The 20,893-nt window shown below is 35.3% G+C and overlaps 1 protein-coding gene across 4 annotated transcripts in view; it reads left to right on the top strand.

The window, feature by feature from the left end:
• The window catches only part of LOC150102874 (ATP-binding cassette sub-family C member 5-like), a 1,133,802-nt gene that overhangs the window by 104,269 nt on the left and 1,008,640 nt on the right, over positions 1-20,893 (top strand). For all 4 annotated transcript variants that reach the window (XM_090397917.1, XM_090397915.1, XM_090397916.1 and 1 more), the window contains one exon: positions 11,192-11,425. In XM_090397917.1, the coding sequence (XP_090254043.1) occupies positions 11,192-11,425 (234 nt within the window). The remainder of the gene's footprint in view (positions 1-11,191; positions 11,426-20,893) is intronic.

Raw genomic sequence — 20,893 nt, 5'->3', positions numbered from 1 at the left:
TAATAGAAGCTAGAATAAAAATAGATAGAAGCTATTTAACAATAATTGGCTTATATGCCCCAGAAGAGGGAAGAGAACAGGATGATATTGATTTTTATAATCAGCTACAAAACATATATAATAAAATAAATAAAAATGATTACATAATTTTAGCAGGAGCCTTAAATGCAAGAATTGGAAACACGAAAATTAATAATAATATAGGAATACATGGAGAACATACTCTAAACAGGAATGGTAAAAAATTGATTGACTGTGTAGTTTATAATCACATAAAAATAATGAATTCCTTCTATAAACATAAAGACATACATAAATATACTTGGGCAGCAAGAGGATGGAAATCAATATTAGATTACTTTATATTAAATGAAAAGACATCAAAATTTTTACTACATGTTAGAGTTCACAGAGGATATGAAATAAGCAGTGACCACTTCCTTGTTAAAATAAAATTAAGATTACCACCTAAATGGCTACAAGTAACAAGAACAGAAAGAAAATTTGAAACATTTGTTTATAAAACTAGACTGCTGAATGACACAAATGTACAATGGCTATATGAACAAAGAATTAACCAATATCTAGATAAAATAAAACAAAATGAAGAAATAGAAATAGAATGGCTTAATATAAAAACAATATTAAATGCAGCAGCAAATGAAAGCTTAGGAAAGACCAAAAAATTCAATAAAAGGAAAAAAACTGAAGATCTGGGATGATACAATGAAAGAAATAATCAAAAAGAAAACAGAAGCCTATCACAAATGGTTAAGCAGTAAAAGATTAGAAGATGAAATAGAATATAAAAGAATAAGAGCCATAGCTAAAAGAGAAGTCAGAAAAAGACATAGAGAATCATGAAACAAATTTGTTTCTAATTTAGAACATGATTTATATAAAATAAGACCCAATGTATATAAAATTTTGAAACACTTAAATGCAGATACCAAAAAAAACATAAAATTAAACACCGAATTGAAATTAGAAGAATTTCTAAATTACTACACAGAATTGTGGACAGACAAATATTTTAAAAAAGACAACTGGCAAACAATTAACGAAAATGAAAAGGAAATAACTAAAGAATTAGAAATCAGCCTGAAAGAAACAAGAAACGGAAAATCACCTGGAGAAGATAAACTAGGTTCAGAACTATATAAATATGCAGGAACTAGATTCAAAGAAAGACTCTTATTATTTTTAAATTCCTGTTACAAAATATATAGCAGAATCTTAAATAACAAACTAATAAGATATTCTGAAAACTTTGTTAGAAGTACAGAATGGATTTAGAAAAGGACGATCATGTATAGACCCGGCCTTTTGCCTAAAATTAATAATAGAGAAAAGAAGAGAATACAATTTAGAAACATATATTGTATTTATTGACTTTGAAAAAGCATTTGACAAAGAAACATATTATTTAACATATTAAAAGAAAGACAAATACCAAATAATATCCTAAAAGCTATCACAAGTATATATGAAAATAATCAAATACAAATAAGATTAAATCATGAGCTATCATATACGAGAGAGATAAACCAAGGGGTCCGACAGGGATGTCTCCTCTCAGCAACTTATTTTAATATCTACTTAAATGAAATAATAATAAAATGGAATAAAAATTTACATCTAGGAATTAAACTTTTTCCTACAGTAAACTTAAACAATCTCCTCTGTGCTGACGACCAAATAATAATTATAAATTCTGAAGATAAACTACAGAAAGCTATTTTAGATCTAAATGAGATATCCAAAGATTATGGTATGATAATATCAACAGAAAAATCAAAAACTATGGCCTTTAAAGGACAAGATCCAGCAAGAACTAAAATAGTAATAGATAACAAGATCTTAGAACAGGTGAATTCATTTAACTACCTAGGATGTACGATCACATAAAAACGAAAAAGATATAAACATAAAAATTGCAAAATATTTAAAAATAACAGGTGTAATTAACTCTATATTTAAACCAAACCTAGTTCAAAAACAAACCAGACTAAAAGTATACAATACATTAGCCCTACCAGTCTTAATGTATGGAAGTGAAATCTGGTCAATAAAACAAAAAGATTAACACCAGCAGAAATGAAGTTTGTGAGAAAAACTGCAAATTTGATCACAAAAGAAATGAAGAAATTATGAAAGAATTAAATGAAGAACCAATAATAGAAAAAATTAAAAAATATAAACATAAATGGATGGAACACATTCAAAGAATGAAAACAAAAAGATTACCAAAACAAGCCTTAAAGTACAAGCCATTAGGAAAAAGAAACCAGGACGTCCTCTTAAACGATTCAGCGATGACTTCTAAGGCCAGAACAGGCCTAAATCCTTGATATGCATGATGATGATATTATTATTATTATTACACCCTCCATGGAGTTGGCAGACTCATTGTGGGAGGTTTATTCAAGTGACAATATATTTATCAGATAGAATCTTAAAATCCTTTACACTCCTTGCATTAACAACCCATTCTGGTAATGCTTTTCATTCACTGACAGTTCTCCATGTAAAAAATCTACTCCTCACACATCCCCTCTTCACCACACTTTTACATAACTTCCAGGGATGACCTCTGGTTCTTCCCCTCTTACCTTCTACTCTTTTTATAATCCTCCTCTGGATTAATCTGATAAAATCCTCTCACTGTCATATCACCTCTTTTCCTCCTATATCCACCAAACTCTGCAATCTACATTTCTTCAACCTCTCTTCATAGCCATCACTTCAAAGTTCTGACATTGTCTTATTCACTCATCTCTGGACCCTCTCCAATGTCTTCACATCACATTGAAAACCAGGTGACCAGATCTGAACACAGTGGCACAGCCACTTTCTTATCCTTACAGGTTAGAGTACTTATCATGGCAGCACTATGATGTGTAGCCCTTGCAACATTGGCAATATGCCCTCTAAACTTAAGTCTACCGTCAACCTCCTAAATCTCTAATCTCATTCACTTCCTGTAGTATGGCACCATTCATATAGTACTCAGAATTATATTTCTGCACTCCAAAATGCAACACCTTGCACTTATTGATATTAAACTACAATCCCACTCCTTTGTCTAAGTAAAAAGTCTATTCAAATCTTCCTGAAGAAAATTAACATCAAGAGTGCTACTTATAATTCTTCCCAACTTTGCATCATCAGCAAACAACTGAAGATCCACAGTCAGTTGACATATATCATTTATAAACAAGTTAAACAGCAGGGGCCCAAGAACAGAACCCTGGGGGGAAATGCCACTGGTCACCCTCCTTTTTTGAGATACTGCTCCATCATACACAACCTGCCCTGCTAGCATTGTTCAGAGAGCCAATCTCTGATCCATCTAACCAATATACTATCTGTTCCCATCCCTGTAGCTTGTACACCAACTTTTATTTTAGCAAAGTCCAAGAATATCATAAAATGCAAGTAAATTATTAAAACAGGACCTACTCTTTACAGATCCATGCTGATCATCATGAGGAATGCTATGTCCATAGAACTATGGTTGTGGAGTGGTACTATTTTGCCTTCCTTCCACTCCTTAAGAACCCTACCTGCTGCACTTTCTTTAAATCACCAGGTCAAGGGTATAGCCAACTGTGGTGCACATTCCTTAAGCATATGTGGTGATGTCATCCATTCCCACAGCCTTGTTAACATCCAACCCAACCAACATGTGATACACCTCTGATTCTTTTGCTTCCAATTCTCCTAATACTTGACTCTCTTCTATATATTGCGCTGCATAATTTACACCAGTATGATATATGCTGATGAAGTGCTCATTCAATTCCACTATATCCTTTGCAGCTGTTAATCTACTGCTATGGCTATCTACCAACCAGGGGCGAATGCTGGTCTTGAAATTCACGCTTGCTCTTGTTATCATTCAGGGAGTGAGGTGTGATTGAAGTCTTATTAGCAGAATAACGAATTACTGACCATTTAAAACTATATATTTAGAAATTTATGTACATTTAATCATACAAATACAACATTTATTTTATAAATGATATTCTATCTTTTTTAATTTAGCTGACCTACTTGAATACAAATTCTACCCTACAGTTCTTTATGAACTGGTCAATAACAATAACATCGTAATAAAAAGTTGGTTTTTATTACGAAAATTAAGTTTTTAACTTAATTTTCCCAAGCAACATTTTCTCGGTAGATCAAAGAGCTAACGACGACAGTCTTTCTTGTCCTTGGGTTGACCTGCAGTGTGTATTAATGTGCCTTGGTGCCGAAAATGAGCCTTCTGCGGAGGATGTCGTGGCAGGAATATTTACTACCAATTTTATGAGTTTGAAAACTTCAGGTATACCCAAGTACACTTTATTGGTTTGCATGAAATTCATTGTCTGAAATGCGTCTGTCTTTGAATTCAGATGATGCGTACAATACATTTAGTTCAGCCTTTAAGCAAACTATATCGAATAATGATCCATAGGCTTTTTTGCAGATATGTTACATCACTATCAGGGAATTTATTTCTGTAGTTTTCAAAAAAATCACAATTAAGGAGAGAAAAGAACTGAAAATTTGCAATAGATTTGAAGCACTCTCGAATTTGTAACATGATGTTGTCCAGGATTTCATTGAAAAAGATGCTTAAATCTTAACTCTTCTGAGTCATCGTACATATGACGTCTCTTATGACTTGGTTTCCTTTCACAAACATCAATATCACGTGTAACATTGTCATAAATACTCATGAAACTTTCTTCTCTCAGTCTGAATATTTAAAGAGAATTCAATTATTTTGGCACAAAACCTTATATCTAGAGATTTGGTTTGCAAAATTTTAAAGACAACATCAGAAAATGAGAAAATCTTTGAAAATTCTACCAGTAGAAATCGAGTGTTAAACTTATGTAAGAAAGTTAAAAAGCCTTGTGCTTTAAACTGTGTCACTGTCCCACTCATCTGGAGCATCCAAAATGTGTTGAAAGAATGCCTCTATCATACCTTTCTCTTTTGCAGTGTTCACAATACGTGAAGTTCCATCTCGTTGGCGCAGCAGTGGGCAATTTCCTTTCAAGAGTTCTTAAAAGCAGCTGTCCTCTTTGAAGACTTTGAGAAGAAAGCAGTAAGACTCAACATAGTTTAAAAGAACACTGTACACTCCTTGATTAATAACGGATTAACTCATGTAAAAAGATTATTTAACAGTATAATTTTTGCCTGTGTGTCACAGGCAAAAACAGTTTACGTGAGTTTTTCCGTTATTAATTTTGTATTTATATGTCTGCTCACGGTTTGCCATTATTAAAACTTAAAAACACTCTTTGATGTTGGAAGCAGATTGATGTAGTGTTAAATTCAGCAAATGGCTGTAACAATGCATGAAAGTGGCACGCGGATACTGTTCTTGGATCCGTTTGTTTAAACCACTCACTTGACCGTCTAAGATAGCAGCACCATATGTCTGCTCCATGAGTTTTTTCTGACACTTGTACTCCTGCAGATCTACACTTATGTGCTCCTGCAGCACTTTTCAAACACGTTCGAAAAGTGCTGCAATCGAACGATCTTCGCTCACATCAGTGAAACCCAGAAATCTTTCGTGAACTTCATTGTTGCCTTCAGTGTAACGAAGAACAGTCGAAAGCTGAGACTTGTTTATGATGTCAGAAGTTTCATCCATAATTAGCGCCACAAAGTCCGTTTGCTCGATCTCTTTCTTTATTACCTCCATAACCACTGAGGTAATTGCAGCAATCAAATCGTTCTGAATAGCTGAAGATGTACCTATAAAAATAGAAGACTCCTTCAGATGAGTTGCCAAAAGAGGATCATACTGACATTAAATCAAGAAGTTGTAAATAATTTCCTCTGTTTGCAGATGTCAGAGACTCGTCATGACCACGAAATGGTCGCTCTCGCTTTGATAAGTAATGGACAACATCTATTAAGCATTTCAGAATTTTGCGATTTTTTTTTCACCTTTTCATTATGCAGTACATCACTGACACATTTCTGTTTATCAATCTGGTGATCAATTCTTGTTCTTCCGAAGCTGTTAAATTGAAGAAAACATTTAATAAGGTTAGCAGATTTTTCGTGCCTGGTAATAGACAATGTCAGAGTGTTTAAGTTGCTAAAACCACTTTTTCCCCACACCTCGTTATCACCAGAAAACAGAAGACAAGGCCAACAAAACAGTTTATTCAATTTCTTCGATCCCGCTAACCAGTGGGTATTCTTGTACTGACCCTCACTGAACAAGTGAACATATTCTCTGTTTTTTTCCTTGTGATGAGTTTTTAAATCTGGCAGTGATGGGCATGGCCTGCCGTTCTTTACAATATCACTTTTCTCCTGAACACTCTTCCGGGAAAAGGGATTGCTTAATAAACTGTCAATAACACACACTTCTAATGACTGTCTGGTATCCATCTTAGCTCCTCAAAATTAACAGAAAACTAATAAATGCTGCAGTTCACTTAAACATCACGCACACTTGTAAAGGCTGGCTGAAGCTCACTGGCTAGAGCTACTTTGACTGCGTATGGCCTGTGTTTAAGCAACAGGGTGAGACAATGTGGAGGGAGCAGAAATGGCTATGCACGCTCATGAAATCGCAGTGCTGCACCGAGGACCTGGAAGCTCCCAAAACCAAGCAAGCCAAGGTAGCTTGACTAGACAAGCAAGCATCAGCCTTCGATACACAACAAAAACCTCAATTATTGCTGCGCAAGCTTAAGACGTCTTCTGTCTACAAAAATAAAAGCCTAAATGGAATGCTTATAAATGCATGCATTTATTAAAATAAGTATTACTTCTTTCTCGAGTAATGAGCTTGCATAGCAAGCGTGGAGAATTTGCCCCTGCTACTAGCATCAAGCTGCGATAATTATTCTTCCTCTTGCTTGCCATATAGCAGAGAAATTCCCTTAAGTTACCCATGTCCTGACCAACCAATCTCCTCTTACTTCATCTTTCTAGGCTTCACGTTATACTCTTCATGGATTCGATATTCACTTTTCACCCATTTCGCTCCTACTCTATTCACTCCCTTAACCCTTGATATGCAGTCATACATAGATTTTTCAGATACTGCCTTTTGAGTTTCCATGCATTGTCAACATCTTTTTGCTCAGCTCATCTTCCCAATGTACTGATGCTAATTGACTACGGGGCTTCGTATAATCACCTGCTTTATACTTCCACATGTATCCATTTTTGGCAGTAACCTTTTCTTGTTTCATCACTTCCCAAACAAGTACCTCATAATCTCTCACCGACTGGCAGCAGTGTCAACACTTCATTAACAAGTACATCTTGTGAAGTTATCACCAAATCCTAAACATTGAAGCCTCTAATTGCTTCAATCACATGCCACTTAAGGTACGTATCTTTCAGAAATTCTGCAAACTCGTTCTCCTTGTTCCCATACACTATCTCCTCCTTCCATTCTATATTCCTATAATTAAAGGAATATTTAGGAAAGTAATTAAAGGAAACTAGATTCCAAAATTGGGTTGACAACAGTGGTATTATCTTTGATGGACAGCATGGATTTTCTAAAGGGGAGGTCATGTTTTAGTAATTATTAGTAATTACTTACCTATTACAATAAGGTGACAGCTTCCTTGGACAGAGGAGAGGGATACACAGTACTATACTTAGATATTGCAAAGGCTTTTGATAGATTACCGTATAATAAGTTGATAGTCGAACTAGAGCGGATGGGGTTGGATATTAGGTTAGCACATTGGATCGGAGATTAGCTCTCTGATAGGTATCAGCAAGTTGTGTATGGGGGAGCAATATCCTGGAATAGGAAAGTCATTAGTAGTGTACCTTAGGGGTCTGTTTTAGGGCCATTGCTGCATAACTTTTATGTTAATGATATTGGCAAAGATTTAGATGGGGATGTTCAGTTGTTTGTAGATAATGCAAAATTGGGACGAACTATGCAGAGTAAAGATGTTGTGGCCTTACCAGACTTGAATAAATTGAATGAATGGGAATGCAAGTTCAGTGTTGCAAAATGTAATGTAATGTTTTAAAGATTGGGAGAGATAGGATGTAGAATTGAAACTTGGTGGGGATATGAGGGTTGTTTGAAAAGTTTGGTAAAAAAAAATAAAACATTTTTTGGAAAAATCGCCTTTATTTCTCAACATAGTCTCCATCGAGGTCTACACATTTGGTCCATCTAGTTTCCAAATTTTTCATCTCATCTGAAAAGTAGGATTTGTCAAATTGTGCAAAATAGTCATCGACAGCTTTGATGACATCCTCGTTCGAAGAAAAGTTTTTCCCACCAAGCCAAATTTTTAAGTTTGGGAACAAGAAGAAGTCACTCGGGGCCAAGTCTGGTGAATACGGTGGATGTGGAACCAATTCGAACCTCAATTCATGCAATTTTGCCATTGTGAATATCGATGTGTGAGACTGTGCATTGTCTTGATGAAAGAGCACTTTTTTGTGTGTCAATCTTGGCTGTTTTTTCTTCAGTTCTTCTTTTAAACATTCCAACAATGACACATAATAGACACTTGTTATTGTCTTACCCTTTTCCAAATAGTCTTTTGGAAAATATCTGATAATTCCTTGGGAATCCCAAAAAAACAGTGGCCATCACCTTCCCAGCTGACAAAACGGTCTTCACTTTTTTCAGTGCTCTTTCACTGGGCATTGTCCACTGTTTTGACTGCTGCTTGGACTCAGGTGTGTAGTGATGGATCCAAGTTTCATCTACAGTCATGAATCTACTCAAAAAATCTTGAAAATTGCGATTAAACATCGCCAAACATTGCGTTGAAATGTCTTTTTGCATACGTTTTTGATTAACAGTCAACAATCGTGTCTCCCATTGCACACACAGCTTTTTCATGTGTGGTTTTTCGTGCAGGATATTATACACCCGTGCATACAATCTCAGTAGTCTCATGCACTTTCACTTGGCAGTCTTTCATAACGATGCCATGGATTTTGTCAATAATTTCCTTCTAGTGACCTCAGTCAGGCATGCTTCATATTTGATGGACTTACAACCTGTTTAAACTCATTTATCTAAAAATAAATAGGCTTTAATACTGGTGCAGAGGCCCCATTAACTGCAACTAACTTGGCTTTGATCTGTGCGGCCGTCCACTTCTTCAAATAAAAGTGTTTCATCACTGCATGAAACTCGTTTTTCTGCATTTTTATGAAAAATGTGAACACGGTCATTTTAAATGTTTGCCAAATGAGAACTGTGCATCACACTTGGCTGAAATTTTGTCAGGGGTCATGAAAAAAATGATACATGCAGACACTGGTATGAATGAACAAAATGTGTAGCATGTATTGGAAATTTACGAAACTTTTCAAACAATCCTCGTTTTGTTGGAGGTGGAGAAAATAAGACATTTTGCGGTGACAGTGGATAAGGATCTGAAATTTAGAGGACACATTGTGAAAATTGTGAGGACATCACAAAGAATTCTGGAAATGATGCAGAGGACACTGACTTGTAGCAGTAAAGAGATTCTTGTTCCATTGTATAAGGCTCTGATTAGGCCACACATGGACTTCTGTGCATAGATTTGGTCACTTGATTTTCAAAAGGACAAAGAGATGTTGGAAAGGGTGCAGAGACAACTTATTAGGGTAGTTTCTGATCTCTGGAATGTCGAATATGAGGAAAGATTGAGAAGATGCAATTTACAGAGTCTAGTGGATAGGAGGAAGAGGGGGTGACATGATAGAGACCTACAAGTTAGTAAGGGGTTGTTATAAGATCAGTGTTGGAGATTCTTTGATGGAGATACAATGGAACAAGAGATTCTTGTTCCATTGTATAAGGCTCTGATTAGGCCACACATGGACTTCTGTGCATAGATTTGGTCACTTGATTTTCAAAAGGACAAAGAGATGTTGGAAAGGGTGCAGAGACAACTTATTAGGGTAGTTTCTGATCTCTGGAATGTCGAATATGAGGAAAGATTGAGAAGATGCAATTTACAGAGTCTAGTGGATAGGAGGAAGAGGGGGTGACATGATAGAGACCTACAAGTTAGTAAGGGGTTGTTATAAGATCAGTGTTGGAGAGGTTTTACAGAGAATGGTGGGAGAACCAGAGTTCATTCCTGGAAGCTGTATAAGGAGGGTGTGAGCAGGGGAGTGAGAAGCAGATTTTTTGCATGCAGAGTTGTGAATAATTGGAATGACTTGCCTGAGAGTGTGGTGTCTGCAGAGAATTTGAGTGTGTTTAAGGTGTGATATGATGAGCTGTGTGTATGACAAAAGGACCTCCTAGATGACTCTTTGACTCCATGGGGTCTTGGGATGATAATAATAATAATAAAAAGTCTCCCATCAGGATCACCTTCTTTTTACATGCCCAACTAATTTGCCTAAACATTTCACAATCAATAATCTCTGCATTCCCTGGCCTATAACAGCATCTTATCAGATATACTAACCTGTCTAATTAAACTTTGCACCACACAGATTCAAAATTTGAATGCTCTATCAACTTCCACACTCTGCTGACACAATTCCTCTGCAATCATTAATAGCATTCCCTCTCCTGTTTTCACATTTTTATCCTTCTGGAAAATTGTATATCCTTCTAATTCTTATTCCTGACATCACATACTCCTCAGACAACCAAGTTTCACTTATTCCAATTATCTTTGGGCCTGCTGCCTCAATCAATGCAGCAAACCCAGATCTCTTGTTTTGAATATATTTAGTGTTTGATAACTGATTTTCGGTCATTAACCCCCCCCCCCACACACACAAAAAATTAGTCTATTTTTCTGGGGGGAGAGGGGTGGGAGGTAAGAGATGATTTGAAAATCATCTCTTACCTATTTTTTTGATCTTCAGAAGCACTTCTTACTGCATCATATCCTATATCTTGGTACTCCTCAGAGTCCTTATCTGGACTTTTTGTTCAAAACCAGGCATTACTTTTCATCTCACCTTTGTTTTCATCCCGCCTTTGTTTTTACTGGTGTTGTATTGCCCAGGCCACCTCTCAAGAAAGGTCTGAAGAATTTGTAGAAATCTGTTAATGTTAATAATAATACCAATAATATAAAACTTAGAAAAAAATAATATGCAGTAGTTTGTAAAAGATCTCTTTTTTCATATAAATAATCCATAGACATACTGATATTACAAGAACTGAAAAAATGAAATCTTTTGAATTTATATATTTAATTTTCAATTTCAGACCATTTTTCTGAGATATTTAATTGAATATCTGCAGTCATCTGAAGTGCAGTATGCAGAAGGCATGAAATGGATGGTTGGATTGATTATTTGTGAAATAATTAGAGTAATTTGCTTTTCTCTTCTGTGGGCAGTCAACATTCGTACTGCAGTGAGGGCTTACTCAGCAATATTAAATCTCTTATACTCCAAATTAATTTATATGAACAAATGTACACCTGAAAAGCTTGGACAGGTAATTACATTACTTTAAATTTTAGTGGTTGCTTGTAATATATTTTAATAGCAAGCCAAGTGTATATTGTGAAATAGATATTTATTTGATATTGCATATCCTTTCAAAAACTCCCTATTATTAATCTTAAACCTGAATTGTCCATTTATTTTTTTTTTTCAGTGACATACTATGCAGGCTACCCAGCTATTGTTTTAAGTTTGCAGCTGAAAATGTTATTCTTGTACTCTTTTTAAATTTCAAAATTTAAGTAATGAATTAGTGATTCTGTACTGAGAAAGGATCACTCTGACCTTTTTGATTTATTCTTGAGACTTCATTGTCCTCTTTGCCATCCACAGCACCAACTGTTCACTTTCTTCAGTTCTACTGACTGTGCTGGAAGAGAAGTAGAAATATTTGCAGTAAGCAGTTACCTAAAGCAAAATGCTCATCTGCTAACTGCTAACCAGAATGCCAGACAATCCTATGTCCACTCACCTAACATTGTCAACTATTTCTTAATCAGTTCTTCCAGGAACTGTATTGAGGTAAGCTCTCCTCTCACACAAGCTTCATTTCTAGTGGAATGCCCTTCTAGAACTGAGTCATTCTCAGTCTTGTGTCTTATAGCATTACAGGAATGCCAAGTGTGATGATTTTCAAACTTCTTTACATGATTGGACTCATTTTACATATCCAGTTACGAGGATGGTCTGAAATGTTCTCAGCCATCGACCATAGATGGCAACACCATCGGCAAGATTTTTTTTTTTTTTTTTAAGTTGGTACATCTGTCATAAGCATCCATGTAAAATTGCAGATCATTCAATCAAGTAGTTTGTTTTATACAGCTGTCCGAAGCAAAAGTGTTTTCTGAATCTCTTGAAATGGATAAAATTGAGTATCGTGAGGTTATAAAATTGCTTTTGTAAAAGAAGGTTTATGAAGGTTCATGAAAGTTTATGAGCACTCTTCTCCTTCATTTTCGACAATTAAGAAATGGGCTGCTGAGTTTAAATGTGGCTGTACCAGCCTTGAAGATGATCTATGTGAAGGACATCCAAAAAGTGTAACAACACTAGAAATTATTGATTAAGTGCATGATATGGTATTGGATGACCAGCGAGTCAAAGTGCATGAAATTTCTGAGACTATAGGCATTTCAAAAGAATGTGTAGGATATATTTTGTATGAAGAATTGCATATGAAAAAGCTTTGTGCAAGATGGGTGCTGCACTTGCTCATAGTAGATCAAAAACGCACTCGCATAAAAATCTCTGAACAGTGCTTGAAGTGTTTTAACAAGAATAAAACAGATTTTGTGCGTTGATTTATTACTATGGATGAGACTTAGATTCACCATTACACACCAGAATCCAAACAGCAGTCAAAACAGTGGACAGAAGTCGATTGTTCAGCCCAAAGAAGACAATGTCAGTTCCATCAGTAGGAAAGGTCATGGCATCGGTGTTTTGGAATGTTAAAGGCATTTTGTTTATTAATTATCTCGAAAAAGGTAAAACAATAACGGGGGAATATTATTCTGATCTTTTAACTAGACTAGACGAAAAAATTCCTGAGAAAAGACCTGGTCTGGAGAAGAAAAAAAATCATCTTTCATCAGGACAATGCACCTGCCCACAAAGGTGTTTTGGCAATGGGAAAATTAAGGGATCTGCACTATGAATTGTTGGAACATCTGCCCTATTCCCCAGATTTGGCTTCCTCTGACTTCTGTCTCTTTCCAAAACTAAAACTCTTCATCGCTGGTCAGCGTTTTTCTTTGAATCAAGAGGTGATTGCAGCTGTAGAGGGGTATTTTGCAGATCAGAACAGCAAGATTCGGTGCTCAGCCATTCAACATTGTTGCATAAATGCAACAATGCAGAACCTTTCAAGGAGCAGATGTCAACTGAGATCACAGTTTGGTGATTGTTAATTTAAACCTGAAACTGAAAACGATGAAATAATAATCTGTAACACCAGATTTCAACAAAAAGATTGCGGTAAATGGATATGGCACTCCCCAGATGGGAAAACTAAGAAATATGATAGATCTGATGTTAATCTATAAAAGACTGGCCACATATGTGCAACAATGCAGAACCTTTCAGGGAGCAGATGCCAACTCAGATCACAGTTTGGTGATTGTTAATATAAACCTGAAACTCTAAATGATGCACAGGATCAGGTCCCTGAAGGTAACCGATATTGAGAAAACTCTCTGATGACAATATCAGAAATTTGTATAAAATAACACTCGACAAAAGATTAAAAGACTTGGAAGAAACTGAGGACATAAACAAAAAAAGTTGAACATCTAACTGAAATAATACTGGAAATAGTAAATGCAACAATTCCTAAAAAAAAAAAAATAAAAAATAAAAAAAATAAAAAAAATGGATTACTCAAGACACCCTTAACTTGGTACAAGAAAAATGAAAATTGAGGCTGAAACATGACAACTCTGAGGCAGCAGAAAGAGCATACAGAAAGAAGCGTAATGAGGTGAGAAGAGCAGTAAGAAAAGACAAGAACAATTGGTTGTAAAACCAATGTGAGGACATTAAGAAATATTATGGCAAATATAAGACGAGAGAAGTATTTAAGTTGATCAGAAATATCAACAGAAAATTGCAACCTAAACTTATGGCCACCAATTGATGAAAGAGGCATGACCTTAATGAACATTGAAGAAATTTTACGGAGATGGACAAAATTTTGCAGTGCATATCAAACACAAACTGATCAAAACACTATAATGCAGGTGGCCAATGTGTTAAAGGAAATATCACCACCAATCACAGATTTTGAGAACAATATCTTGGAAGATGAAGTAAGAAAGGTAATAATGAAATTAAAAAAAACAACAAAGGTCCTGGAAATGACGGCATAACAGGAGAAATGATAAAAAAATGGAGGCGATGCCCTTGTACAAGTAATATACACAAAATCTTTAATTAAAAATTATGGCTAGCCTGGATGTCACATCCCCATTCACAAATATCCCAGTTTCAGAAGTCATCGACATCTTAGAAAACTTTCCCACCAAACATCACCAAGTTGTTCAAGCATTGCTTAACTTTGAATTATTTTACATGGCAAAAAACCTACTACAAACAACTACAGGATTAGCCATGGGTAGCCCTCTCTCTCCTTCTTGTGCCGACCTATTCTTAGAAAATTTGGAAACTCAAATTTTATCCCAAATTATCCCTAAACCAACCACATGGTTTAGGTATGTTGATGATTCTTCATCATTTGGAATCACAAAAAAGAAGAACTAATAGATTATCTAAACAAAATTAATGGCTTCCACAGCACTATCACGTTCACACTGGAACTAGAAAAAGATGATAAACTTCCATTCCTAGACATCCTTATTAAGAAACAAACTGACAATAGCATCAACCTGTCAGTATATAGAAAACCTACTAACACTGGACGCTACCTCCATTTCGACTTGTCTCACCACATATCCCAGAAACTCAGCATTATCCATATGCTCAAAAAAAGAGCTATACAGTGTACCACAGACCCTGGCGACTTACAAGAAGAATTAATGAAAATATCCAGAGATCTATCCCTAAATGGCTACCCTACAAAAAACATCAGCTCTATAACAATTCCATTTGTTAGTACCATATCCAAAAAATTAGCTCTTCTTCTTAAACCATATAATATCAGAGTAACCTTCAAACCTATTGAGCTCATTCAAAAGTTTATATGATCACCGAAAGATAGCCATCCTTTCTACGAATACTCTGGCGTTTATAGCATACCCTGTTCATGTGGTATCAATTACATCGGAAGTTTTGAAACAAGAAAGAAAGAACACATATATCTTGTTTGTTATTTAAGGAATAACAGACAAGATATATCAGGCCTTTCTTCCCACTTTGCCTCTACCAACCATAATATTGAATGGGATATGAGTCATATGCCCTACATAGGAGAGAACTACCATTCCAGAACATTCAAAGAAGCTGCTACAGTCACCTGTTCAACAGGTAACTTAAATAAGAATCAAGGCCTAATCCTACCAGATATATGGAAAACTCTAATCAGATCATTTAACCAAAAAAGAAATGAACTTCTATGAAAATTACAATAAATATCTCAACAAATAAAACGTCGTACTTGCGACACGCGTATTGTATCACGTATTCGGTATTCGTATTGTTATCACGCACAGTGATAACTTTATATAATTTTTAGAACTGTCGGTTAGTTTCCTAGTTTTTGTTACTTTCTATTGCTTACCAGTGTAGCCTTTGAAAATTCTGACAGATATTAGTCAGTGAAACGTCAGATATTAAACTATTATTTACTTGACTAACATACAGAATTAAGTCTTTAATTTATTAATACTAGTGGTCAAGAAAAAGGTCATAATACAAACCATATTACCTATATTATACTCTGGCTAATTTGATATCCCCAAATATATGGAATGCTATAGATCAGCACTACCCAAGCTGTGGGCCCCAGCCCTCTTGGGGCCTTACGTTTTGTTGAGGGGGGCCGTGAAATAATGAAAACAAATTTAAAATGTTTTAAGACTAAGTAGAGATTTTTTTTTAATCTTAAAAGAAATGTATTTAATTTTTATTATTTATTATTTCTTTTTTGTTCTTTTTTATATTTTAATGAAAAAAATCACTCATTGGTGTTGGTTCACAAATTTTGCTTCCTGCATATTTCGGCAATTAATGAATATTAGTAAATATAAGCTTATTCATATAAGTTTCATTTTATTGATAAGAAACACAAAAAAAGATTACAAATGCAAAATCTTGAATATAAATTATATTGAATCTAAATACAATAAATATTATAATAATATATGTCTGTATTATGATTTTTTTTTTTCGATGGGACCATGAAATATTTTAATTTTTCCAAAGGGGACCTTGGCATCCATAAGTTTGGGAAGTACTGCTATAGATAATATGAATTCAAAGAAGGTTTCAAGAATAGACAAAGACTGTAAATATAGGCTTTCAAAAAATTCGAGCATCTGTATACAATACAGTTCACAAAAACAGAATCTTTCTATCTTTAATAAATTTATATTAAATTTTCGAACTATTATTATTATTAACACCAAAGCTCCATGGAGTGAAAACACTCATCTGGTGGTACACACTGTTACATGCAAAGCCCACCAAAGTGTTGGGTATACGGATACACTCATTCAGTGTATCCGTATTCACCACAATGTCAGGCAGTGCATTTCACCCACCACCCACTCTTCATGCAAAGAATCTGCTCCTTATGTCGCTGCTCACACCCTCGTTATAGTTTTCAGTGATGCCCACTTGCTCTATACCCTTTTCCCATTTTATGAAAAATTTCCTCCACATTAACCTGGTAACAACCCTTAACCAAATTAAAGGTCTTGATCATATCCTTCTCTCTTCCTCCTATTCACAGGACTTTGCAGACTACATTCCCTCAATCTGTCTTTGTATCCCAAAGACTGGTTACCACCTTAGTCAGTATATTTTCATCACCATGAAAACTAGACCAAATTTGTTCACAGTAATCCATACGAAGGTTGATCAAGACCTTATACAATGGAACCAGAACTTTATTTCTGCATGTTAAGGCCCTCCTCATCATTGCCATAATCTGATGGGATGACTTCCTATCTGATGCATTGTGACCTTTGAACTTCAGATTCTTCTCCACTGCTCTCTAAGTTCTCTTGTCTCCTCAACTTCCTCCAAAATTTCCCCACCAAGTGTATATTTTGCATCCCATTGTTGTCTACCAAATTTCAGAATATCATCAGTTAAACTATAAAGAGGGTGTGAGCAAGGACATAATATAAATTTCTAATAAATTTATATTAAATTTTCAAACTGTTATTATTACTATACAAATTAAATAAAACTGGTTTCAAAACAGATCCCTGTGGTACACAACTTGCTGATACCTATCTGAGAACCAGTTGCTTATTCAACTCGCTAATCTATCACCCATCCCATCTGTTCCACATTCGTTACCAACTCAAGATGTGGCAATCTGGCAAAAGCCTTTGCAATGTCAAAGCATACCACTGTATATGTATTTCCCTTGTTCAAAACATTAAGCATCTTGTTATAGTACATAAGCAAGTTTGTAAAACATGACCTCCCTTTAATAAATCCATGTAACAAGGCACAAAGAATACCATTGTTATCAACCCACTTTTTTTTATCCTAGCTCTCAACAACCACTGTAATACCTTAATTACAACCCCAGATATACAGATCAGCCTAATCTGTATATTTCAATTCTAAACAAAGGCTTTATTTATGTCATTACTCCAAGATACATGTCCCACATGTCTGGTGAAGATATGTTGATGATATCTTTTAGAAGCATAACCACAAAGACCTTGAAGATTTTGTATGTCTTCTGAATAAATCTCCATCCAACCACCAAACATCCTAGATACCCTTATCAACAAAAACATCGCTGGAGGATTATCATTAGAAGTCAACAGGAAAGAAACCCACACAGGCAAGCTTGTTCCATCATGCTCAACAAAAATTAGGTATAATCAAAACCATAATAAACATCCTGGAGTATTCATAATTCCATATTGTTCTTTTGGAAAGATGTACATAGGTGAAACTAGAAGTTTTGAAATCTGCAAAAAAGAATATGTAAGCGATGCTGAAAACAAAAGGGAAGAAAAAGTGGACTCACAGCGCACAGCTTAAATAAACATCACATTGTAAATTGGCAAGCATTCTCCTTGCCCTACTTTAATAGTTTGTTCAAAGGGTCCTCCAAGGTGATTCATGTTATTTGGAAGTCATTAATTAATATGTGTAGCACTGAAACCTTTCACATATTCCAGCAATCACATACAGAGTTTACATAGCAATGACTGCATGTAACATGCATATAATGATACACACGATTAAACTATAATTCCAGTCTTTTCAATTTATAGGAATAGCTGCTGTTGGGAAGCATTTAGTCTTTTGGTAGTTTTTTTATTTATGTTAAACAATCACTGAATTTGCTCTCAGCCATATAGATATCAGCAAAACAAGGCAAGGAAATACATCTAGTTTTAATAAAAAAAAATGTTTATCAGTTGAAACCTGGTTTTTTATTATTCGTAATGATTGTCATCATCATCATCAAATTCCTGCTATGTACCCTCAAGGGGTGTACAGGATATGATAGTACTACATGAAAAATTTACATCGTTATTAATTTCCTATCTACAATTTCCCTCCAAATCAGTCTGTTACTTGTCAAGACTCCAACATTATCAGATCTTATATTTCTGTCGTCTAAGGCACTTTGTACCGTATCAATCCACCTATATCTTGGTCTTCCTCTGGGTCGTTTTGCTGCCAACCTGGCAGAGAACACTTGTTTTGCTAATCTTTCCTCGCCCATTCTGTTAGGTGACCATAACACCTGAGATTAGCTCTGCTAACGCATTCCTGGATGCTGACAATGTCAAGTTCTTTCCTAATATCCTTGTTTTTAATATGATATTGCCATTGATGCCATCTGTTCATGCCTATAATCTTTCTCAGGACTCTCATATCTGTGGTCTCTAGTCTTTGGTCAAGTGTTTTACTTCTGACCCAGCTCTCAGATCCATAAGTTAAAACTGGTTTGAACACTGTCTTGTATACAGCTAATTTAGTGTTCCAACTAATTTCTCTCTTTCTCTTATTCCATATGAATTTATTCAATTGACTTCCCACCATACCAGCTTTGCTGATTCTGTTGTCTATTTCTATATTTAATTTACCACCTTCGGTAAAAATCGTGCCTAAATAGCTGAAATGTTTTACTTGTACCACAGGTTCTCCATTCACAACACAGTTGACATTTTCAATGATTCTGCCTATTTTCATTGTCTTTGTCTTTTTATTGCTGACCTTCATACCATATCTATTACAACAGCTATTCAATTTAGTCAGAGAATCTTGCAGACTTGTAGCGGATTTATTTAGAAGTATAACATCATCTGCATAAAGCAAAGAGCTGACATTAACATCTCGAATTTTGATATCATGTTTAATACCACTTTCCTTCATAATGTGATCCATATAGATAATGAATAACAGAGGGGATAATGTACATCCTTGTCTCACACCAGATTTAACATTAAACCATCTTCCTGTACTTCCTTCAATTCTAACTGCTGACTTACAACTCAAATAAAGACTAAGTATTGCTTGATATAATGCCCCATTGACACCATATAACTGCAGCGTATTGAATAGCTTCTCTCTTGGCACCTTGTCATATGCCTTTTCCAAATTGACAAAACTTAAATACAGATCTTTGTTATATTCCCATGCTTTCTCGACTATTTGTCGTAAAGTGAAGATCTGATCCTGACAGCCTCTATTTGGCCTGAATCCAGCTTGTTCTTCACCAAGCTTTTCTTCCACAATTCTTCTCAACCGTTTCTCAAGTATACTTGCATAGATCTTGCCAGGAACACTCAGTAGGGAAATACCTCTGTAATTCTCACATGCAGATTTATTTCCCTTTTTATATATGGGTACTATGAGAGCTCTACTCCAATCATTGAGAATTCGTCCCTCTGTCCAGGCCTTCTGAACTATGCAGTGGAGCTACTGTAAGACTCTTATACCACCATACTTCAGCATTTCTGGTCGAATATCATCTACTCCTACTGCCTTTCCACATTTCAAGCCTTTGATGGCTTTTTCTACTTCAAGTATGGATATGTATTCCTGACTGCATGCCTGGTCAGTGTTTTTTAGCACTGTGCTGTCACTGCTTGTTTCATTTAGAAGTTTTTCAAAGTAATTACTCCATACTTCAAGGATATCTTTTTCTCCCGTTTTCATGTCACCTTTATCATCTCTAACTCCTTTTACAGCAGTCTTTCCTCCATTCTTAAGCTTCTTCAACAACTTCCAGAATATTTTGCCACCTTCTTGATATTTGTTTTCTATATTCTTGCCAAAGTCCTCCCATGACCTTTGTTTAGCTAGTTTTACACAATGTTTAGCATTCTTGCATTTGTCTCTGTATTCTCTAAGAGCACAAGCTGACTTATTTGACAGGAACTTTTGATATGCTTTCTTGTTTTCCTTCACTGCCTCTTTAACTTCCTGTGTCCACCAGGGAGTTCTGATTTTTTTATCCTTACAGACAACCTCACCACATGCCTCTCTGGCTGAATCAATTAATATTTTCTTCAGAGTTTGCCACTGAATCTCCAAGGTTTGATTCCTGTTCTCAAACTCTTTCATTTTTTCTTCAATAATCTTTGTGTATTTTAGTATACAGTTCACATCTGAGAGCTGCTCAACTTTTATTCGCTTTAAAACTTTCTTACATGTTATTCTTTTCAATATGAAATTCAATTTTATCTTGCTCAAGACTAGATAATGATCACTTCCAATTTCAAATCCTCTGTACACTCTGGTGTCCTGCACCAGGGAAAAAACATCACTATCAACAATAACATAGTCAATGAGACTT

This window comes from Typopeltis vanoorti, chromosome 9 (genome assembly GCF_054136105.1).
Source record: "Typopeltis vanoorti isolate ZY-2024b chromosome 9, IOZ_Tvanoo_1.0, whole genome shotgun sequence".
NCBI classification, from domain to species: Eukaryota; Metazoa; Arthropoda; class Arachnida; order Uropygi; family Thelyphonidae; genus Typopeltis; species Typopeltis vanoorti.
Note: the sequence above shows the minus strand (reverse complement) of the source record. Positions and strands in the feature narration are given on the sequence as shown.